The sequence below is a fragment of the Myiozetetes cayanensis genome, unplaced genomic scaffold (assembly GCF_022539395.1).
Source record: "Myiozetetes cayanensis isolate MyiCay16 unplaced genomic scaffold, myiCay2020 scf16, whole genome shotgun sequence".
NCBI lineage: Eukaryota > Metazoa > Chordata > Aves > Passeriformes > Tyrannidae > Myiozetetes > Myiozetetes cayanensis.
In genome coordinates this window covers 1-23,788 of record NW_026087270.1, presented here as the reverse complement: position 1 = coordinate 23,788, position 23,788 = coordinate 1, and the positions used below count along the sequence as shown (strand labels likewise).

Sequence of the window (23,788 nt, the reverse complement as noted above, 5' to 3'; positions counted from 1 at the left end):
GGTTATACGGATTATATATTTCTATATTAGATTCAGATAATAACTATATTTATGTCTCATATTACTACATAGATAGTTCAAGAAGCATTTGTACAACGCTCTCATGGTGGGATCCTTCTGTTCAGGGCCAGGAGCTGGACTCGATGATCCTGATGGGTCCCTTCCAACTCAGCATATTCTATGATATTTTTAATCAATTTAACATATTTATATTTAATTTTTTTGTATAATTATTATTATTACTCAGCCTAAGTTAACTAACTCTTCTCTAGAAGTTGATGTCATAAGCTGCAATTCTTCCTTTAAAAAGTAGCTTTGCAAGCACATTCCACCATTTCAGGCTGTCCTCTTGTCTGTGTCTCCCCCTCCCATTATTTTAGGCACACACTTTTACAGCACTAATTTATGCTGCAGCATTAAACCTGTACAGAATGCTCTAAGGACACTGATTCAAATTACTCCTCCATTCAGTCAATTTAGATAGTGCAATTTAGCCCAAACCAACAGGGAATGCCAGAGAAGAATGCAAACAGTTTGAAATTAAAGCAGCACAATTGGATTGTTGCACTATTACACACTTTCCCTTGTAGTTAAAAAAAAAAAAAAAACACAAACAAAACACAACAGAAAAATCACCCAACAGACTTGTCATCTATGTAGAGAAATACAATTTATTTAAATAATTTCTGATCTGGGTCTTCTTGTACAAAAATAAATTCTTCAAGAGGGGTTTGGTGATTTGTTGGCCAGCAGCTTCTCTCGCATGTGTAAACTATAGCAGTTCCAAATTCCACTGACAGATCTAAAAACAAAGCAATAAAGGCAAGTGAAGGCAAGAAAAGTGACATAACTGGGGCTACTGCTTAGCACTATACTTCAGTCTTTGCAGAAACTATTAATTCAGAAAATATTTCTCATATTCAGTCTCCTATACACACAGAATTTTCTGATTTTAAACATTTTAAAGCAAGCTGACTCAGAATTTTCAAAGAGCTGCTGAAGTGTCTGCAACCTTATCTGACAACATTTATTATTTTCCAAGGCCTCCTTTAAGAGGCCACAAAGACAAATTGCCCCAGGGCCATGGAATGATCCCTGTTAAAGTTCACTGGTGAGCAAGTGAAGGTGCAATCACAGAGCAGTCTCTTTTTCTCAGTGAACTCTGATGGGAACAGTGAATTCTACAGGACATGATCACTGCACTGAAGCACATCAGTGCAGGTGGGTGTAAAGAAACAATCCCAAACACCAAAAAGGTGCCAGTCTCTGGCCCAGACTGTCCTAAGGCAGAGCACCTGAGTCAGTGTGGAGCAGGCTGACCAGGGCTGGCATCAGCTGCAATTCAAACACTCTGCTGCTCCCACAGACACTGCAGGCTGGAACGCCCTGGGTGATGTCAGCTGGAGGAGATGTGATGAATAAGGGCTGCCCTCCCCAAGAGTACCTGAGAGAAGACAGGAAGGAACACAGAATTATTTTTTACTACCTAAATTCGATAGGAAAACTGACATCTTGGCAACTGTCTTCAGGTTTTTCACTTGCTTGAAATAAAAGCCACAGGAGTCAGAATCGCTGTCTAAGCTTCAAAAGAGTCATTAAACAAAGAATAAAGATGGGGAGGGGGAAACAGCTGGAAGGTCAACACTTGGAAAATCTTTAGGAAAGACCTGGGTTTAAGGAGATAAATGCTTTGAATTGACACCTCCAAAATATGCTGTACCTGACTCGTTTAATTAAGGAAACTACACTTTCCTGGGAATGGAATCCTGAACAGCAGCAGTAAAAGGTAAGATTCCAGGAAAAGATTCAACACAGAGTAGGTCTCAAACCCACTGCAGTTATGGCTCAGAACTGGTGTTCTATTTCTAAGAGCTCTCAGAGCCTCACAACTATCAGGAACCCCAGAGCAAGGGTGGTTTCCACTGAACACCAAACAGGAGAGTGTGTGCTTTGCTGAAGCTCAACAAGATCCACAGCCCAGGAGCAACAGGAGTCCAACAGCACTGACATAACCCAGGGAGGGCAAAGGAAATATTATAATGAGTGTTATATTAATATTTAACATTTAAAATATTCTAATAATATTTAAATGTTAACCATTAAAAATATTTTATTATTTATAATTAATATTTTACATCCCAGGTATCACCAGAGGGGATGTTTTGGAATAAAAAATTCCAAGAGCACAATACTGCAAAGTGATAGATCCAGTGAAAAGCTGAAAGAAATGCTACTTGCACTCTGCATCACTACATCTCCTGTATAACCCTTGATAGTTAATTAATTTAAGTCCCCAATGTTTCTTATATGTGTAACCAGTCCCTCAGACTTGAGCTCCCATCAGAAAGGTACCAGCTGGTTCCACTTGGTTCTGGAAACTTGATAAACCAAAGTCTTGTCACTGCACTGAGCCAGCCTGACCAGCCAGGCAGCACTGGACTCTGAACACTTGGTGTGATCCAGAAAAACCTTGTGTATTATCTGGTCCTGTGAATGACTTATGATTTAACCTCCTTGGCACGCTCTCAGCCAGAATTACCTCCTCTTTTGGGAGAGTAGCTGCTCTGAGGTTACACTGCTTCTGTCCTGGGAAAAGCAACAGACTTACAACACCTGAAGACTGCAGGGCATCAGCACCAGAAGTTACAGAACTGAAGCTTTTAAACAAGTAATTTCTGAATTGAGTATCATCTCAAGGACTGAGACATTAGAAATTACAAACAGGTTACAAACTTTGAGAGGAGGAGGTAGCCTCAGAAACCTATCCCAACAGCACACCACTGTTCCACCTCACTTCCCATACTTCCACCTCAAAACTGGCTCTTCAAAATCTGTGTCTGGATTTCAGTGAGCATTTAAAGACAGTCTGGGTCTGTTCTCAGCAGGTCTGGTGTCAAAGAAGTCTCCCATAGCCAGAGCTGGGGCCTCTGATCCTGCTTTGCTTCTCATCTGCTCAGGCTTTGTACAAAAAAAGCCCAGGCAGGGACTGAAGTCTGACCACACAGGCACGCAACAACCATAATAATCTTTTTGGATGAAGAAATAGAAGCATAGATGTATTTCCAATGAAATATTTGATGTACTAACAATCCAAGGCTATAATCTGTATCTCCCACTACAACCAGGTTACCTCAGAATCTGTTCAGGACACACAGATATTCTTTTCATGAATTTATAGAACGTGTGGTCCCAGCTCTTGACTTCACTCTTCTCATATTTTTCATTACCACTTTCACCTGCAAAGCTGTAAGACAAAAAAGGAAAGAAACAAGATGTCCAATAAGGTTTTCTGTATGACATGCATGTTTTCAATAACTATACACTCACATTAAATTATACTAAGTACACTAAACAAAACTATACATGTTAGGAAACAATTTCTTTTCGGGGTTGCAAGTGAATATTTTGCTTCTGGTTCTTCAGTTTCTGGTGGCTTACAATTACTAACACTGTTTCAAACCATCCCAGGGCATTCAAATCCACCAGCTTTATTCCTTCAGAAAACCCTCTAGTAACTTCTCAAAAGCTTTTCTAGTTTTTAAATTATGATGTTGTCTTTTTAATTTTGGATCAAACATAATTAGGGTTTTATGATTCTATAAAGGCCAACAAAACTCAACAGGAACACCACTGCTGACAAGTGCTCTCTGCAGATTCTGCAAGGAAAATGCAATTGCAACATAAGAAAAGCTTTGGCCTTGTAAAGAAAAAGTGTCAATTGTCACGATATAAACCCATGCCACTGATATTGTTATAAACCCAGCACAGATATTGTTTCAGCCACACTGGTTTGGATCCAGAGACTGACTGTCCTCTGCTCTATTTAGAGCCCAAGAACATTCCAACTGCTCAGAAGTTGATGCATCTTAGGAAAACTCAAAATGTGACAGAACTGGGTGCACTGTTCTGCTCTTCCAACAAACCAGCGCTCCTGAAGGAGCCAGTTCCAAACAAAGTCATTCAGGTTTAGTGGGAGTCCCATTTAGATCAGTCACCACACAGGAAACTACACAATTCCTCCAGTTTTACCATGAAATCCAAACCTGTTCTCACCTTTCTGACATCATCTGCTCCAAATCAACGCCCTCTCTCTGCTGATACTCCTTCAGTAGCTCATCTGCATGGTGTGTATCCAGGAAGCCCCTGTAGTCTTCCTCATCCACCACACTGATATAAAAGGGCTGGAACACAGGGGCAGGATCAGGTGTTTCCATTGCCATTTCCTCCCTGGCTGCAGGACGTGTGTTCCGGGGGCCTGAGCCCTCTGCAGGCTCAGCCAGGCAGAGCTGTTGGAGCTGGGATGCACAGTCCAGCTCCCTGGACAGGGAGCTGCTCACTGCTTCCCCTAAGCCAAGCAGGGAGGCACATGCAGGAGGCTCTGCTCCATCACCGGCTCCCCAGTCATCTGCCTCCTCACACCAGTCCTTCGCAGCAAAGCTTGAGCCTTGTTTCTGAGAACCCAAAAAGAAGGGAAAAGGACATTGTCGAGTCATCCACCCCAGAGCACTTCAAACAGTTTCCCAACAGCTGAGAAAACTGAAACCTTAACCCAGTGCTGTTATTTCACGTATTCTCCTCAGGGTTGCTTCCCATCACTCACACATTTACTTTTCACATCAAAACCGTTATGGCAAGAAACATCTCACCCTGCAGAACCAGAACAAGGATTCCTCAGCTGTTTGAGTGGCCCTTGTGCATCCTGCTGCCATGGCCCTGCCAGCTGACTGGGGACATCCACCTGCAGCACAGTTACTGCTGCACAGCTGAGTCCAAGGGCACAAAGTGGAAGGAAGTAATAACAACAATAATGACACCACCACCATTTGTCAAGAGTAAAGCTCATTTACAGACCAAAATTTCACGTTGCAAGTGCACCAGCTGAATAAACAGTTCCTGCCCGTTTTCACTAATTTGACTGCCACCTGCCTCTTCCAATCTGCTTAAGCCAACGTGCAGTTTTTCCGCACAAGTACATTAACAATAATTCAATTGGATTAATTAAAAGTCATGGCAAATTTTTAAAAATTAAATTTAAATGAGAAAATAAAGAAAACATCTTAAAGGTCTGATAACAGTAAATAAAAAAGTAAAACAAGCATCTGAAGCTGAAAAATAATGTTTTGTTAGTGCCATTAATTAAAGTATTAAATATCACTTTTGACCATACAATCGAAGTGTGACTTCCACTTTAAAACCACCCTAACATAGATCACAGATGGAAGTTAATCTTCTAGTAAATCTTCTAGTATGGTGTAAAAGTTCTGTGACCATGACTAGTTCACACACCCCCAGATGTGACTGGAAGCTGGAGTATAGCACAGCTTCTGAAGAAAGGTGGTGGTCATTTAAACAACGGGACATAAAACGTGCAGCTCATCCAGCTCAGCTGTGGCTCTGTGTCCAAGCCTCCCCCCAGCCGCGGGCAGGGTGCGGGCGGTACCTGTGCCACGGGCTGGGCTCGGCTCTCCTCCTCCTGCGAGTACTGGGAGCGCAGCACCTTCCAGCTTCGGCGTGGGGCAAAGAGAGACAGGGTGAGCGAGGGGCAGAGCCGCAGGCACACGAGCAGCAGCAGCACCGCGGGTTACCCGCCCGGGCTCACCTGTGCGCGGCGGGGCCGCAGCCGGGAGCACCGCAGGCGAACACGTGCAGGGCGCGGTGCGCGGGGCCGCGCTCCAGCGGGCAGCACACCTGCACCAGCAGCGACAGCGCCCGCCCGCACCGCCCGCACCGCGGGGCCGCCCGCACCCGCCCGGGCCAGTCCTGCAACGGCAACGGCAACGGCAACGGGGGGCAGTGAGGCACGGCCTCAGCACTGCACTGAGACACGGCCGGCACCGACTGGCACAGCCTCAGCACGGCACTGGGGCACGGCCGGCACCGACCGGCACAGCCTCAGCACGGCACTGGGGCACGACTGGCACAGCCTCAGCACGGCACTGAGACACGGCCGGCACCGACCGGCACAGCCCCGTCCCGCCCAGCCCATCCCGGCCTTGCAACACCGGCACGGCGCTGACACCAGCCCGGGCCCGCCGTCCGCCCCCGGACACCCGGCCGCACCAGGCCCCGCCATCCGCCCCCCGGCCCGGCCGGACTCGCCCGGCCCGGCCCGGCCCCGGCCCCGGCCGTACCGCGGAGCCGCCCAGCTTGTTGGTGGCCCACGCGGGGAGCGGCGCGGGCCCAGCGGGCCCGGCCATGGGCGCGTCCCGCAGCCCGAGCAGCACGGGCGGCGCGCCCGACATGGCGGCCCCAGCCGGCCCTGCGCCTGCGCGCGGCCGTGCGCGTGCCCGCGGGCTGTGGCGGCGCCGGCCCCGAGCCCTGACAGGGCACGGACAGACCCGGCCGGAACACGGGCTGTGCCCACACGGGATCCATCCATTCCCGGCCCCGAGCCCTGACACACCCGCCCGGAACACGGGCTGTGCCACACGGGATCCATCCATTCCCGGCCCCGAGCCCTGACACACCCGCCCGGAACACGGGCTGTGCCCACACGGGATCCATCCATTCCCGGCCCCGAGCCCTGACACACCCGCCCGGAACACGGGCTGTGCCCACACGGGATCCTGTCCCGATCCTTTCCAGGCCCGCGCACAGGGCGCGGACACCGCCGTTGTTTCCAGCTCTGACACCGCCGTTGTTTCCAGCTCTGACACCGCCGTTGTTTCCAGCTCTGACACCGCCGTTGTTTATTTACAGCTCTGACACCGCCGTTGTTTATTTCCAGCTCTGACACCGCCGTTGTTTATTTACAGCTCTGACACCGCCGTTAGTTACAGCTCTCCTCAGGAAGGGGCGCACAGCGACTGTCGAAGCTTTTCACTGTTTATACACTTTAGCAAACGAAGGCACTAATGTTCCTTGGCTACAAGTTACCTGTTATTAATTAGTGTTCTATTCGTTAATAACCTCGCTTCTCATGCTAGTTAACCCCGTGCTCAGTCTTCCTCTTCTTTTGGGTCAGTCGGTGGTCGTGACCTGCCCCTGCTGGAATTACCCTCTACCCAGTTGGACCTGATTTCAGCACAGTTGCTGAGTTGTCTTTATTCGTTTCTTTTTTATCTTTATGGGCCAAATGTCTTTGTGACCTGTAAGTTCTGCATTCTTTGGGTGCCCAAATCAGTGGTACATCCTTCTTGCCAAGCCTTGGTAACCTCCCCTAAGTCTGAGATCACTGAAACACATCCAGCCCTCAACCTTAACAACCTTAACAAGGCAATTCTAGTAATTCAAGTAATTTGTCTTTCTAACTAATACCTGGACATCACTTAGCGTTTGCTGGCTGCTCTCTGTTCCACAGATTAAATCTCCCTCCTTAAAGTATACAAAGATTAAACTTCAAAGAACATCCTTTTTTGCATATTCCACATTTTGCAATAAGATGTCCTGAGAAGCAGGACTGGCACATAACAAACTTGGTGACCAACTTGGAAAGGCAATTATAGAAATTATGTCTAGTTAATACATTAAGAAAAAAAAAGATTAAGGCTTCTGTGAGAAACAGAACAGCAGCAGCAGCTCTTGCTGAATATTATGAACTCAATAAACTGCAAATAGAGGTGCACAGTGCATCCATTTGTATTTAATGTATATGCACTGTCACACAATTGAATTGCGTGTCTGTACCAAGTACCATTAATATTTAAGCTGTAAAATAAACTGAGGTTTGGAGTATAATGTAGGAACCCGCTGCTTAATGGTAGCCTACACATCGTGGCTCTGGCATTGCTCCTTTCTCAGCTGTTTGACACCGTGCCATTCTTTATGTTTGGGTTTTAAAGTGGACACATGGACAAAATGCTTCTTCTCACAGTCAGAAAGTCCTTTGTTATCATATGTGCCTAGTAAAATACCAGGCCTCCCTTTCCCACTGATGTTATACTTATGACTTTGCATTCTCAAAGACACAGAATTTCTTGTATCTTGTTTAAAAAACCCATTTTTGTGAACCTACAAGGACAGAAACACAGGTTCAACTAACAAACCAATAATGGACACAAAGGCTACTTCAGACCAAATCAAGGGGAGGAATAAAATGTCCAGCACTCCAGTTGCTGCAATTACCTGTTACTTAATGATGGCTTTTTGCAAGCAACGGTAACAGCTGGGTTTTTTGCAAGTCAGCCTTGAGGCTCAGGTTCTGCAAAGAAACCTGAAAAATTCATCCCTGAGACCCTTCAGGTTGAAGAAAGAAACTGGGCACCTTTCTGGCTTGCTGGGTGTGGTTTAACCTCTTGGAATTAGCCTGGATCAGTTAAGCGAAAGAAAAGGAAGTTCCAAAAAAATTAAAAGCAACGTTTATTTATAACAATTCACAAACCAACAAAACAAGTAGAGGTTTTCTGTCCTCAGTTGTGAGATGCTGAAGAAGTCTCACAGATGTCATTTGATGGGTGCTCTGCTCCCTACAAGCTATTTCCAATTAAAGAAACTGGAAAGAGGTTATAAGAAGCAAAAGTGACCATGCTCTTTTGAAAGCAGAGGGGAGTAAGCATAAAAGGTAGTCTGACACTTATGACATATTCTGTATAAATAATTTCTTAAGATTTCAATTTATTTGCCAATTCCCTCCTCGATATTCAGTTTTGATATCCACTGAGTAGATCCATGGTCTGTTTGAGCCTGAAAGGTCTTTTTCTGCTTGCTCCATTAAATAGTGATTTTTAGTCCAACAAACATTCTAAATTTGCTTTGTTTCTCCTCTTTCACTGTGACCAGGCCAACAGATTACATGACAGTGAGTTAGAAGGTGATTATAACTCTGCATCCTGACAAACTGATTTTGTTTGACTTTACTTTGGGTCTTCAAAGCAAACTGTACCCTCTGCAGCTCTTACAAATCTGTGTGTTCTCTCCTTTCACTCATCATTTTTTTCATGAGGTGTGTCCAAACCTTCATTTTGTCTTGTTTGAATTTCTGTGCTGCCTTTTGCTTCAGGTCTATCTCCAGGTATTTCTCATCCAGATCATACTGAGGCCAATGGACCAAGCCTTCTCCATTGGGATTTCTGGAAACAACAGAAGGAAAAGTTAGCTTTCCATTGGCCTCTCACTGCCCAGAATCACATAATCTGAGCTCGTGTTAGTTTTCTGACATTTAAAAGACGTTAAGAAGAGAAATAATTTGCCTCAATATTTATCTTAAATTCTGGCAAATTTCTAGGAACCACCACATTAAGTACTGCTTCAGGCACATAAGTATGTCTCAGGCAGCACAGACCAAACTTGAGCCGTAAATAGCATTAGGATTCTCACCCATTTCTAGCAAAGTTAGTCCAGTATTTCATAACAGTTCTGCTAAGTTTATTTTCTTCTTCTGTAGCATGTCCTGCAAAGTGAGAGAGGAAATGGCAGCATTAGAAACTGGATAATCAGTAGCAGCTCTATCAATGCCAATAGGCTGTGGCCAGTTCTACCTGTTACTCTCGAAGAGAGAGCTGCAGATGACTGATTGCATTAGAAGTATCTGCTACTAAAGACAGAAAATTATTATGTTCATTGCAATGCTTGTGAGAGAGAAAGCCTATTCTAAAGCCCTCCAGTAAGTAAAATGGGTGATAAGGATGCTTTAAAAGGAACACTTTAGCAAGCATGGATACGTCACCAGCTAAGAAGAGCTTTCCAAAGACAAAGGCGACCTCAGCTCCGTGATCTGCTTTTACAAAGTCCGGTAAAACACCTTCCGTCTCACTCGGCCGATGCTGAAATTCATAGAAGTAGACTGGGCTGCCAGCATCTGGTAGATACACAAGAGTGTTAGTCTGAGAGCCCCCAAAGAGGATAAACTGTCCTTACCAGCTGTTTTGGTTAAGAGAAAGCACTATCAGTTCTGTGGGTCATGAAGTGTGACATGTACTGTCCACACCACAGCCTGCCTGACAATTCTGCATTTCTTCTCCTGATGCTGAATTACCTCTGTGGAATTTCGCCACTTCAATGGATGAAAACACAAAGAAGATATCTCCCAGTGCTTCCAGAAGGCTGTCTCGCACCTGAGCAGGGCTGTCTGCATTCCCTAGGTATTCACTGTACAGCCCATCAACAACTGCAGATGTAACACCCTGAAAGAACAATAAAAGTGGTGGTTATAATGATCCTGAGCGTTACAAAGAGCAACAGCACTAACTGGGTGTGGCACATGCATGTGTCTGGCTAAACCACAAATACTACCTCTCAGAGAAAGCCCTCGACTGTCAGAGTGTGGCTCAGAGCTCAGGACTGCAGTTACACAGCTACCAGATATGGGTGTTCTCAGGGAAAAGAGATAGGCGAGATCTAAAGACCAAACATCTTTAGATAAGCAGCAGCCTATGATGCTGATTATTGTCCATTCTAAGGAAATAAACCCTCACAAGAGCAAAGAAATCCTCTGGATTTCATAAAATCCATTTATTGTTGTAGATGACCATAGTTTACTCCCTTTCTGAGTTCATGATGGATGCCCGTGACACCGAATGATCCATTGCAAGTACTACAGAGTCTCTAATTCTTACCTTTTAACCTGTATTTTCCTATACTTAGTAGTGTCAGGAGAGCACAAAGACACCAGAAAGCTGAGAGATTTGTAAAGTACAGGGAGGCCAAACCTCAAGCATCCTAAACATCTCGAGTTGCTCTTCCTCGTCTCCCAGCAGTGCTTTATTAGGTGGTGTTCTATGGGTCTTGTGTCAGACCTGCAGGGACTGTGCATGTCTTGGATAACCCAGGGATATCTAAAGCGTCACAAGAGACATGTGTTTAGGTACCTGAATCACCCCTGGATTTCCACAGCACTCCTTTTTAAGAAGAGGGGCACTGAGGCTGGAAATGCAGAGGGTATTTTCACTCGCTAGAGCTAACAGGAACACACCACATTGGTGCCCACCACTGCCCCGTGGTAGGAAGCTGTTCAGCAGAACAAAGCTGGCCTGTGGAATATATCCCTCCAGCAGTGCAAACACAGTGAAACAGCAGCACTGCGTTAATCTGAAAATGGTCTCTTACCTTAAGTGATACCACTAAGGAGCTCTGTAAAATTTCACGTGCAGTATTTTTATCCAGACCATCCACGAAAGGAGGATATTTCATCATCTGCATGATACAGAGAATCGTATTTAGTCGAAAATCTTATGTTTACAAAATGATACCTAAGTAACAACACTGTAAGTCTCTTACCATAGGCAGTCCCCATGTAAATTCACCGCTATTTACTCCTATCATATATGGGACTGCACTGAACGATTTTTCAGATAGTAATTGCCTGGGGCTCTTTGGAAAAAATACACCATCTACACACGAATTGATGAAAAAGAAATCCTGAAAAAACATGGGGGAAAAAGAAAAGGAAAGCTTCATTAATACTTTAATTTTGCTTCTAAAAAAAGTTCAGATTTTTTACTGTGGTTCCAAAGCGAAGCCAAATGAAAATACAAGAAGTAACAGTATCCAAGCCATCTTTAAATTTTCTCTGACAGATTTTCTGCACTAGGCAGAAGATTCTGTGAAGATTAGCATTAAATTTCTCATGTTTGTGAAACAGAAGTGATGATGTCCAACTGACATCTTTCCTTAGCTCAGTATTGTTAGGGGTGTGTGGAGCAGTGCGGGAGCAACCAACTCATGTATTGAAACGTCAGAGGCACACGTAGCCCAGCACTGTCATAACAGCTTTTAAGGCAGACATAATATATTTTATTAATTAATTTCCAGGTTCTGCAGGTGAAACTGTGACGTCTCACCCACTCTTTCCCTTCCCCTGGTAGAGCATGGCAGCAGCCACAGGTGGTTGCCTGCAGAAAGGGCAGTACCTGCTTGCAGTTCTCGGGGGAGGTGCTGCACAGCCGCACTGTCATCATGTCCTGAAAAGGTCCACAGAGTCAGAGGTTACACTCACTGATATTCTCCTGATGTCACACAACACACAGATCGTACTCTCTGGGATGATAACACTTGAAATGTCACTTAAATGCAAGAGGTATAATTTTCCCTACCATTTTTAGTGTTAGCTCTATTATCTCTTCTTCGGTTTTTTCTCTCAAGCACTCGACTATTGCAGCTGAACTGGATTTTTCACAGCCAGAGAGAGCAGCAATTTTCTGTAAGCAATAAAAACAAACACTTTTGGACACGTTTCCTATATCTGACTGTATGAATCACCAATCCCAAGAGCCCAGTGTGGGAGCACAAACTCATGCACGAGGGTGGCTGGAGCCTGGCATGTCCCAGCTGCAGAGGGAGGGAATAGGAGCCCTCTTCACCTTCACGCTGTGGGCTGGGCAAAAGCCACAAAACTTTGCCTCCAATTTCTTTTTTTTTTTTTTGGTACAGAAATATGCCAAGATAATCATTCTGATAAATAAGATGCTGGGCTGAGAAAGCAGAATGGCATAAAGGAGTTAGAGAATACAACCAATTGCAGGGTAACGAAGAGCACTTTATACCATTTTGGTGATGTCTTTTTGGCTGGAGTAACATCTACCATTAGAGAGAGCTCATTAAAGTTCTTAAAGCTCTTTTCATTAAAGCTCTTTTATATCTCAGGTTCTACATCCCTGGAAGTTGTTTCTCGTAGTTGAAGAAGAACAAAAAGGGTTGAGGCCAGTACTTCTCAGATTAAACAAACTGAATAAAGGTTGTTTATTTGCAAACAGGCATCAAATAGAAGGGGAAGAGTATTCAGAATCTGATACCATTTGCCAGCCAACAATTACAGCTCAACTTTTCTTGAAGACACTAGATGTTATAATATTCCTTTACATTTCTCACTCCTTCCCTGCTTTCTCTCTTCCCTTCCTCAGCCCTTTGCTTTCACTCAGACTTATGTGGATATTTGGGTACTTGAAAAGCAAAGCATCATTAAATATGGACCATTTGCACACAGAAATACTGCCTTCAACGACTGTGGGCTTTGTTTCACAAGAACAAAAGCCTGTTTCTGTATTTTAGAATAAAGAGTTTAAGCTATGCAAAGCTATCTGAAAAAAAGAATTAAAATTACCACAAAATACCCACTTGTGCCTCCTCCTTAGGCTGGTCAGTGAACAAACCCAGGAGTGCAGTACCACTCTCTGAAATGGCCCTGTGGAACAAGCCCTTTGCCAGGGGAGATATGACCTGGGAAAAAGCAAGAACAGGCATGACAAGCATTGTGTTTTAACCCCTGAACAAGAATTCTGCTCTCAGGAATTGCCATGTAAAACATTCTGAAAGCAAATGTCGTAAGACTGTTACTCTGCAGCCTCTGAGCATAGTTCAGCTGAGCAAAGGCCTTTGGCAGCACTATCAGGGATAAGGATTTCATGCTTGTGTTTTCCCCTCCCCCAGCATTTTGCTTCCAGGACTTCATGGAGCTCCACTGCAAAGCAGGAACTCATTGAATATGCCCACAGCAGTCTGGCTGTGCTGCAAAAGGGGAATAAAGAGCTCTTGGCCAGGAGGGCCAAAGCTTAGGAACCTTTATCCCATGTAACAGCGAACCCTGGTTTCACTCTGAGAGCTGCACCACACTGTGAGAGGCTGGAGAAGAAGAGCATCTTAGCCAGTGTGCTCAGTGTTGATGTCAAGTTTTACACAGTCCCTGGGACACAAAACGTGTGTCCAGTTCAGCTCTCATGACTGTTCACCTCGATTGCTTTGCACAAGTGGCCAGTCCATACGTCCCCTTACAGGACTTTTCTCACAAGGTTAGACTTTGGGAGGTTTGTTTGCATTGGAAAAAAGCAAACACATCAAATTTAATGTAGTGGATGAGAGAGAACATTTTGGGACTTAACTACAAGTACTTGTACTGTTGTACCACAGACAGAGGTGATGTGTCATTTACTGTAACACCATCCCTTTGCTCTCAGACTTCTCATACAGATACTGAAAATGAACACGGATGGTGTTTTTATCCCATAATTAAAGTTGAAGGTTGCTGTGAACTTACCAGAGCAGAAACACTGATTCCTCCTGCAGATTCTCCAGTGATAGTGACAGATCCTGGATCTCCTCCAAAATGTTTGATGTTTTCCTGGATCCACTGAAGAGCTGCTACTTGATCTAAATATCCCCAGTTCCCTCGGGCATGTTTATCCCCAGTGCTGCAGAGAAAGGACACGCTGCTTTCAGTGCTCAGTGCAAGGAAAAAGGCAGAGGAAAATACAGTCTGTGGTGTGAGAAATCATCTGCCATTCCCTACACACAACTTCCTTCTCTCCACAAGTGAAATAAAGAGCCATGAAATGAGAGCAGCAAACCAAGAAGAACGGATCTGAAAGCTGAGTTGGGACTGGTGAATTGTTCCCAGTTGTTGCAGATGCAACGAAGAAACTCAGAGTTTCTTTGCACAAACAAGTTTGCACTTCACAAAGGCTTGTCACACATCATTTTGGAAATCCCTTGGCAAAAAAGGAGATAAAACATCTTACCTAAGATATCCAAGAACCCCTAATCTGTACTGAATTGTTACAACCACCACATTTTCAAAGGCTGCTAATGCTGAACCGTCATATGTTGAAGCTGTTCCGAAAACTAATCCACCTCCATGTATCCATACAAAGACCTGGAAAGACACAACCAGGATCAGCCCAGCACAGACATGAGCTCCCAGTGATAAAAACTAAATATAACCCCAAATACAATATCTTTTGTTGTTTCACTCCTGATTCTTTCAGATTACACTTCAAAAACGGTAGAAATCTTTCAGACCTGCAAGTCTCCAAAATGGCATTTTGTTAAATACTTACACTTTATCAGTGCCCTGTGACTTTGGACAAATTATTTAGAGGAAATCAAGCATAAAATAAATTTCCTACAGGTTTTATAATGGTTTTACTTACGGGCAACTTCTGCTGTTCTCCTGCAGGAACGGGTGTGTACACATTGAGGTACAAGCAATCTTCAGACACCTGAAGAGGAACCTTCTCCTTTCTGTTAGTAATCAGGTCTGAAATATATTGTCCTTGGACTGGATCCTGCACACACCTGAAAAAATAACAAGATATTTTCTTCCTTTGAGCTCTCATCAATGAGATACAATGCAATTCCCAGGGACACGCAGATACATTTGGCACGCTTCAAAATATCACAGAACTACATCTGCAAACACACGTGGCTATAAATACCTTCAGTGAAAATGTAAATTACTTATTTTACATCTCCAATAGCTTTTTGTATTCTAATGGGAGGTACTGGACTTGAGACACTAAACAAGGGCAGGAGGACAAATGGGTAAAACATTTACAACATAGACTAGAACTGTCTTTAGAAATGCATTCACTGTAACAGCTGCAGATGTAACGAGGTGACACCAAGGTATTTATCTGTGTGGAGTTTGATTGCCCTGGATGTGCAGCAGTGGCATGAAATTGCTTATAATATAAATAGAAATATAATAGAAATATAATACGTAATTATATAAATTATATAAAGTATTACAAGAATATAAATACAAATAATATAAATAATAAAACATACAATAGTATAATAAATAAATAGAGAATATTTATTAATATAAGTTAATATTATACTAGTATAAAGTAATTAAATCAGAAAAATATAATATTAATATAACAGAATGTATAATAATGATAGTAATTATATTAATATACAAAATAGTATATAAACTATTACATAACATATAAATAATATATAAATACAAAATTATTTAAAAATCCAGTGGTTTTGTCACTGCCTTACATTGGTGGGTAGGAAGTGGCATCTCTGACACCTTTCCATGGCTCGGGTGGCTGGGGCTCAGAAAACCTCAGGGATCCAAGTGGAGGTTTAGCAAAAGGAAGTCCCAAAAAGACATTTACACTCCTCTCGGCTGTGTCCACTTTGAACTGGAACCCTCGGACTCTCCCATATTTGATCTCCACTTCTGGTTGCTCTGCCCTTTGTCCTGGAGGATGTGAGCACAAAATCATGATTGGTCTATTTGTAAGCACTTACCAGATTTCTAATTTCTGGATTTGCTACTTAAACACACACCTTTTGTTTACTTAAACAATAATTTTCATATATAGGGCTTCAACAAACTAATCAGTTCTAACAGTACTCTGCTCTAACTTACTATTTTATTTTACTAGTTTGATTACTAGTATTTGCTAATGACAATTTTAAATTTTCTAATTTATTCTAATACACTTTTATGACACCTTTATTAAATCAGAATAGCTGAAAGTCTTTCAGCCCTCATGGTGATTTGTCTGTGTGTGCAATTTCCCCCGGGTATATTGTATGTATTGTCTTACCACTCCCATTAGTGATTGCACACCGATCTTAATCTCTTTTGGTCAGGGTTGTTGGATAAAAGCCCAGCTGATTGATCTCATTAAGAAAAGGCAATGAACACACTAAGTATATTCCAGACCCTAGACAGTCTACACAGCCAAGAAAAAGCTTCTAAAAATAGTCTGGCATGTACAAATACTGTTACCATTTAAGCAAGATTCCCTTTAAAATCGGTGTGAAAGTTCTCAGTACCAAGTTTCAGATGGGGTACAGTGGCCTGCTCTGCCTCAGCAGACACCATCTTGATTTTGCTATTTGCGAAAAAAGGTAAATAAGACAAATGACTGAAAAGGGGTCAGGAAAAGAAATGAAGAGCTATTTGCTATCCCAGCTCCATTTCTGTGCAGCAGGGTCGGGTGCCCGGGGTTCCCCAGGGCAGGCAGCTCCAGGTGTGCTCATGGTATTTTTCTGAATCCACTGAAGAGCTGCTACTTGATCTAAACATCCCCAGTTCCCTCGGGCATGTTTATCCCCAGTGCTGCAGAGAAAGGACACGCTGCTTTCAGTGCTCAGTGCAAGGAAAAAGGCAGAGGAAGATACAGTCTATGGTGTGAGAAATCATCTGCCATTCCCTACACACAACTTCTCTCCACAAGTGAGAGATAAAGAGCCCGGAAAAGAGAGCAGCAAACCAAGAAGAACGGATCTGAAAGCCGAGTTGGGACTGGTGAATTGTTCCCAACTGTTGCAGATGCAAGGAAGAAATTCAGAGTTTCTTTGCACAAACAAGTCTCCTGCACTCCTCTCCACTAAACCCCTCTGGATTTACCTGTCGCCAGCAGCGCCGCGACCCCGAGGGTGACGATGCAGGCGAGCAGCGCCGTGTCCTTGCCCTGTGCCATGGTGCTGGCGCTCGCACCGCTCCCGGCAGCGGCCTTTTATGCCGAGAGCGGGACGATTGCGCAAGGCACTCGCATCATCGGCAGGGGCAGCGCTCGGGCTCAGAGCCAGCGGGGCTGGAGTGCCAGGGCACAGCCCGGAGCCGCTCCCGGCCCCCGCTCAGCACCCGCAGGGTTGGGACGGGGAGCCTCCTGCCCCCCGAGTGTCCTGCTGCCTCCCTGCTGCTCCTTTGGAATCTTAGGCACAAAATCTCTGCTTCAAATTGCTTTGGAATTGCTTTCCTTGCACCAGGTGTGTCCTGCTGCGGTGCCACCGCTCGCTGTGACAGGGATTTCCTCACACTACACAGCAGAGCCCAGGAAGGGAACCTCACTTCTGCTTTATTACCCGTTCACTTGATTTTCACAGAATATTCTGAGTTGGAAAGGACCTACAAGGATCTTCAGCTCTTCAATGGCCCATACAGGGACTGAATCCACAACCCTGGCATTATTCACACCAGGCTCTGACCAGCTGAGCTCGTCTCAGTTTGGTGTTAAGACCTCAGTGTAAGAAACACAACATAGCCCAATCCAAACCAGAGTCCCTGAACAATATGCTTTTCCTGAAGTAAAAATTGAGGGATTTTCATTCTCACAAAAAGGGTTTTTTGGACAAAAACAATTCTAGAAAAATCCTGGCTCTTTCTGCAGGGTGCAGGAGCCACCTGTCACTCAGTCCTGTGTGTTCAGGGAGGTTTGGTACAGTGTTGCAATCAGTTGCAACAATAAAGAGATCACTTATCAGCTTTTGTAGTGCTGGAACAATATTAGAGGGTGTTATTTGGGTGGTAACTATATATTTAATACTTCTGAAAAACCAGGAGGATTTATTTTCTGTGTCAGCTCCCATCTATAATTGAAGCATGGTGTGGAAAGGAGGGACTAGAATAGCTGAATAGAAACAAAGGAAATTTTCTGCTCACATTAACCAAGAGGTTGTGTTAGTTTCATGTAAGCTTTAGGCTCTGCCTTTGTTTTTTCCCAAAAAGGCAGTGTTGCAATTTTAAATCGTGAGAATTCTTAATTGTCAGAGACAGCATTTCATAGAATCATATCATACACTCACAGAGTGCTTTGGGTTTGAGGAAACCTTAAAGCTTCTCATTCCACCCCTGCCATGGGCAGGGACACCTTCCACCAGCCCAGGTTGCTCCAAGCCCCATCCACAGGACACTTCCAGGGATGGGGCAGCCACAGCTTCTCTGGGCAACCTGTGCCAGGGCCTGCCCACCCTCCCAGGGAGGAATTTCTTCTGTCTACCTAATCCAAACCTACCTCTTCTTGGTTTGAAGCCATTCCCCCTTGTCCTGTCACTACATGTCCCTGGCCAGGTCCCTCCCCAGCTTTCCTGTAGGCTCCTTCAGGCACTGGAAGGGGCTCTCAGGTCTCCCCAGAGCCTCCTCTTCTGCAGGCTGAACAATCCCAGCTCTCTCAGATTGCCTCCACAGGAGAGGTGCTCCATAGCTGTAGATTAATTTACTGCTTGCACATCTCTAGGTGGGTTGCAAAGACCCACAGTCATTCAATTAGTTCAGCAGATAATATTATGCACCTACTAATGCTGTATACTGTGGCTTGTGTACTTTACTCCCCAAGTTCCTTGTGTACTTTACTGCACAGGTGTGATTTACAGCCCTTGTAGGTAAATCCCAGTCACCTTTAACCAGGCCTGCTCAGAGAGCAAACTGCTGGCAGCAGCTCCAGTGTTTACACTCAGTGCATGCTGAGCCTCCCAGGGATGTGCTCGGATTGTGGGGCAGTTCCTGCCCTCCAACACTGCCTGCTGTGCTGGTGTCAGCTCTCCCGTGCCTGAGGGCATGGCCAGTGCTCCCTGTCCACTGCCAACGGCACTGCCTAATGCAGCCCGTGCAAACAGGGGCCTGGGGGACAAGGGGTGCAGCTTAACACGTTCTCTTTTACCTTTATTTGTGGGATAAAGGTCTCTGAGATGCCAGGGGTAGCAGTACTGCACGGTGGGAAACTCGGCACTCCTGTTTGTCTGCCCAGATGCCATTGCAGAGTCTCTGCCTCCACTTACCTTGGACTGCTTTGTTTCCTGGCAAGGCAAAACTGTTTCCCTGAGAGGTGGAACTTCAGGAATCCCTCCTTGTGACTCACCTTTCACCCTGGTGGACATGCACAGTCTCAGTTCACTTGTGACCCACAAACTACAGGAGGAGTCCTTTGCTGCAAAGCCAAATACTGTTTACTCTGCTTGCTGCTCTCTCCTTTTGCTGTAACAAACTCCATTTATTTCCATAAACAACTTATTTTATGTCTCCTGATCTTTGCTGATTTTACTAAATGCTGTATTTCCTATTTAGTTTCCTTTTCTTTTTCCCCTTCATTGCTACTTCCCAATTCTTCCTCTCCAGTCTTTGTTCTGCTCACTGCTTCTCTCCCAAGTACCCATTCTGCAAAAAGTCTCAGTCCACATCCCCCCCCAGGCCTGGAGAAGCAGCCATTCAGAAAATATTCTGTGTGCAAACCAGTTTCTGCAAACTCTGCCCATCTCACACGTAACAGGATGATAAAAAATAGGATTTTAGATCCCGACAGCATTGTCTGTAGACAGTTGGATGGATCTGCAAGCATTGCTTTGCCAAGGTAGAAACTCTTACTCCAGTGACACAGAGTAGCCTTGCAGAATCTGGAGCAGTGCCACCTACCTGGGGAGGGCAACTCCTGTGTCCTACTCAGCATTTAAGAGATAACATTTTGCAGCTTACCCTCAATCAGTGAATAACGCTTAAGTCAGGGCTCAATCAAAAAAAATCCTGCCTCACGATGACCTTTGGCTCTTTACACTTTCATGCACTGCTGCCTTTCTTGATTCCAACAGCTGGAAAAAAAATAGACAACTATCACAGCCCCTGGTGAGTACTCAATGAAGCCACAGAGAATAGAACAGAGCTGGAGTCTAAGCAGTTTGGACAGCTTTAACACTCTCTTTAGCATGAGGTAAACTCCCAGCAGGATGTCTGGGATGGGACAGAGCACTCATCTCTATGCAGATATGAGTAAAATCTGTTGACATTTTCCACTGTGATGTATTTTTACATGGGGTCAGTTCCACTGCACCTCTCTGCACACACTCACAAGATGAGCACACATTCAGGCTGCCTGGTTTATCCCCTTTGAGAGGGAAGGGTGCAATGAAAAGCTATCAACACTGTTTTGAGATGATATTGCCCTTGCCAGGCATGTTAGATAAAACAAAGGAGGAGGGGAGATGCTTAGAAGGAATTTCTGTTTAGTAAAACAGCAGCTGTGCTAACAGTTCACCCTACCTCCTGATTTCTGACTGGCTACAGAATTCGGGCAAGAAGATGTAGGAAATCCCACCCTAATTCTTGCAATGAAGTAATTTGGAAGGAAATGATGGCCAGCTAGTTGCTGTAGGCCGTGATTAGCTATGAAGAATCTAAAATGCTTCCAGACACCAAGAGGGGAGAGGAAGGGACTGACTGCTCAGGGAACAGCCCCAGCACAGCAGGAGCACCAGGACAAAGCCTGCAGGGTTGCTCCCTGGAGAGGAGCTCCAGCTAAACTGAAAAGGAGAGAAGGGGGTGTCATTTTCTCCCTTTTCTAACATTTGAGAGAAGCCTTAATCCCAGCACCACCATGACAGATATGTACCACAACAGTCAGAACTACACTGGCTCTGTTATAAAACCAACTTACACAGCAGGACATTCTGTAGTTTCATTTTCTTTCACAGAGGGCATTTCTGGGACACCTGACATCAAAAGACAGTTTTACTGGTAAATTGGGTTTTCATTGATTTCCTTTTATTAAAACAAAGTTTTACATTCTATGTACATTCTGTCTTCAGTCATGGGGAAGTGACAGAAAAACCTGAACACCGGGGAAATGTGGTAGCTGTTTTTAAGAAGTGAAGGATCAACTGGAATTATTACAACGAATAATTGCAAATATGACAACCGTGAAGAAAAGATGAAAAGAGGGGAAACAGAATCTTATCCTCAAAATGACTTTAAGGAATTTCTTTCCCTATCCTAATACCTTGCATATTATGTGCATGTTTAGACTGTAAATTATAACTCTGAATTAAGCTTCTTGTTTTCCATTCTTTGCCTATTTGCCTTTTCAAGCATCAGCTTCCTCCAGAAATCCACCTTCTGTTCTTTCAACTTGCTGGCTTTCTTTAGTTTTAGGTTTATCTGCAAGTATTCTTCATTTAGGTTGTAAGATGGCCATTCAACCAGACCCTCTCCATTAGGATTTCTGTAAAAAACAAGAAAGAAAGAAAGAAAGAGTGAATGCCCTTTCCAGGCACAGAAGTCAGTACAGAGCACTGATGTGTCATGACTCTCATGCTTCTTACCCATTTCGAGCAAAGTTAGCCCAGTACTTCATCAGAGTTCTACTGAGGTTCTTTTCTTCCTCTGTAACTTCACCTGAAAGGCAAAATAAAAAATAGCTATGATGTGTGGCAAAAGCAAGACATCACTGCTGCAGGAGCAGCATTTCTGTCTGTGAAAATGCTGCAACAGCTTATCAACTGCAGCAGAGACAGGATACCTGCAAAACGTTAGCAGTGCAGCATCACGAGATGTCAGCACTCCACCAGCGACACAATTACCCTCATCCTACAACCAGGCAGTTTGGGAACAAGGAAACAAGGTGATGTGCCTGGAGCTTTCCCAGAAACCAGAAGCAGAACCAAAGAAGCCCATGTGTTCTGCCAGCACAACTCAAGGAATGGGCCACATGGTTTAGCTTCCAGGATCTCACTGCAGCTTTGTGGGGCTGAAATCCTCCCCCTCGCTCAGAGCGTGCTGAGGCAAAGATTTCTTCATTGTGACCCAAGGTGATGCCATCTGTCAGCACTTCAAGAATGTCCATGTGTACACAGTGACACACAACCCACTGCATCACCAGAGGGAAAGAACTGCACTGTGTTATTCATTATAAGTGCATCTCAACACATTAAGAGAAAATATTTGTTATCTTAATGCCTTCAGTAAATTCAGGCAAGCAGGAAAAGAATTGGACAGTGTTTCCTACTGTAGTAAGTATGGAAGTAAAAAAATAAATATAAAATACAAGCAAATCAAAAGGCTCTAGTAACAGATTAACAAAGGGTTTTACAACATAGCTGGATTGCTCCAAAGTTCAATGGAGTAAAAGGAAGCACTTTCATTTATGTAAGCTTTGAAACAGACTATGAACTACTGTTCAAATGACAAAAACAGCAGAAAAAATTGTGAATTCACTTAAAGTAAGTAGAATTTTTGTGTTTTCTTTGTCAAAATAAGAACTGTCCCTAATTTGTTTCGTGGGAAAGAAAATCCCCCATCCTGACTATTATTGTTTTAGGTATATATAATGAAAGCATATTGCTGGATTCACAATATTCCCTAGGATGTGGCACCGTGTACCTGATCTGTTCAGTGACTGGCACGTTCACCTGGAATGTATCAATGTGGGATTCTGCCAGAAGGAACTTCCCAAATCTCAGGAGAATGTTGGGGCTACACCCTTAATCCTCCCTCAGTGGACTGGTTCCATTTTAAGTAAAATGATTATGTATTAATTGAGTCGTGGAGCTACAGAGTCTTCAATCTAAGCATTAGATCTTCCTGCAGCAAATGAAACACTGCAGTCCCAGGCTGAGCTCTGAACACAGCTGGAACAGTATCTGCAGCACAACTCAAGGAATGGGCCACATGGTTTAGCTTCAGGATCTCACTGCAGCTTTGTGGGGCTGAAATCCTCCCCCTCGCTCAGAGCGTGCTGAGGCAAAGATTTCTTCATTGTGACCCAAGGTGATGCCATCTGTCAGCACTTCAAGAATGTCCATGTGTACACAGTGACACACAACCCACTGCATCACCAGAGGGAAAGAACTGCACTGTGTTATTCATTATAAGTGCATCTCAACACATTAAGAGAAAATATTTGTTATCTTAATGCCTTCAGTAAATTCAGGCAAGCAGGAAAAGAATTGGACAGTGTTTCCTACTGTAGTAAGTATGGAAGTAAAAAAATAAATATAAAATACAAGCAAATCAAAAGGCTCTAGTAACAGATTAACAAAGGGTTTTACAACATAGCTGGATTGCTCCAAAGTTCAATGGAGTAAAAGGAAGCACTTTCACTTATGTAAGCTTTGAAACAGACTATGAACTACTGTTCAAATGACAAAAACAGCAGAAAAAATTGTGAATTCACTTAAAGTAAGTAGAATTTTTGTGTTTTCTTTGTCAAAATAAGAACTGTCCCTAATTTGTTTCGTGGGAAAGAAAATCCCCCATCCTGACTATTATTGTTTTAGGTATATATAATGAAAGCATATTGCTGGATTCACAATATTCCCTAGGATGTGGCACCGTGTACCTGATCTGTTCAGTGACTGGCACGTTCACCTGGAATGTATCAATGTGGGATTCTGCCAGAAGGAACTTCCCAAATCTCAGGAGAATGTTGGGGCTACACCCTTAATCCTCCCTCAGTGGACTGGTTCCATTTTAAATGAAATGCTTATGTATTAATTGAGTCATGGGGCTACACAGCCTTCAACCTAAGCATTAGATCTTCCTGCAGCAAATGAAACACTGCAGTCCCAGGCTGAGCTCTGAACACAGCTGGAACAGTATCTGCAGAAGAGACCAAGTGCCCCATTCCCT

General features: G+C 44.1%; 2 protein-coding genes and 1 long non-coding RNA gene across 5 annotated transcripts; all 3 read right to left on the bottom strand.

Moving 5' to 3' along the window:
• Positions 1 to 653: 653 nt before the first annotated feature.
• On the bottom strand, positions 654 to 6,807 carry PDCD2L (programmed cell death 2 like). 2 transcript variants are annotated; one of them, XM_050311477.1, is made up of 7 exons: positions 6,132 to 6,242; positions 5,600 to 5,760; positions 5,441 to 5,504; positions 4,054 to 4,451; positions 3,131 to 3,244; positions 1,296 to 1,444; positions 654 to 802 (listed from the first exon to the last, which is right to left on the bottom strand). In XM_050311477.1, the coding sequence occupies exons 1-7, from the start codon at positions 6,240 to 6,242 to the stop codon at positions 672 to 674; spliced, it is 1,128 nt and encodes a 375-aa protein (XP_050167434.1). In that variant the 3' UTR covers positions 654 to 671. The 2 variants fall into 2 exon arrangements, with proteins under 2 accessions (XP_050167434.1, XP_050167433.1); XM_050311476.1 differs by lacking the exon at positions 5,600 to 5,760 and having other exon boundaries at positions 6,132 to 6,807.
• Positions 6,808 to 8,274: 1,467 nt separating this feature from the next.
• CES1 (carboxylesterase 1) lies at positions 8,275 to 17,140 on the bottom strand. Its single transcript, XM_050311474.1, has 14 exons — positions 17,024 to 17,140; positions 15,658 to 15,862; positions 14,799 to 14,943; positions 14,388 to 14,521; positions 13,907 to 14,060; positions 12,991 to 13,092; positions 11,970 to 12,074; positions 11,787 to 11,837; positions 11,155 to 11,295; positions 10,984 to 11,070; positions 9,914 to 10,061; positions 9,605 to 9,736; positions 9,256 to 9,328; positions 8,275 to 9,008 (listed from the first exon to the last, which is right to left on the bottom strand). The coding sequence occupies exons 1-14, from the start codon at positions 17,094 to 17,096 to the stop codon at positions 8,834 to 8,836; spliced, it is 1,725 nt and encodes a 574-aa protein (XP_050167431.1). The 5' UTR covers positions 17,097 to 17,140; the 3' UTR covers positions 8,275 to 8,833.
• Positions 17,141 to 20,904: 3,764 nt separating this feature from the next.
• On the bottom strand, positions 20,905 to 23,788 carry LOC126637995 (uncharacterized). 2 transcript variants are annotated; one of them, XR_007628489.1, is made up of 3 exons: positions 23,683 to 23,788; positions 21,484 to 22,724; positions 20,905 to 21,383 (listed from the first exon to the last, which is right to left on the bottom strand). It is a non-coding gene; the product is annotated as an uncharacterized LOC126637995 (long non-coding RNA). The 2 variants fall into 2 exon arrangements; XR_007628488.1 differs by lacking the exon at positions 23,683 to 23,788 and having other exon boundaries at positions 21,484 to 22,776.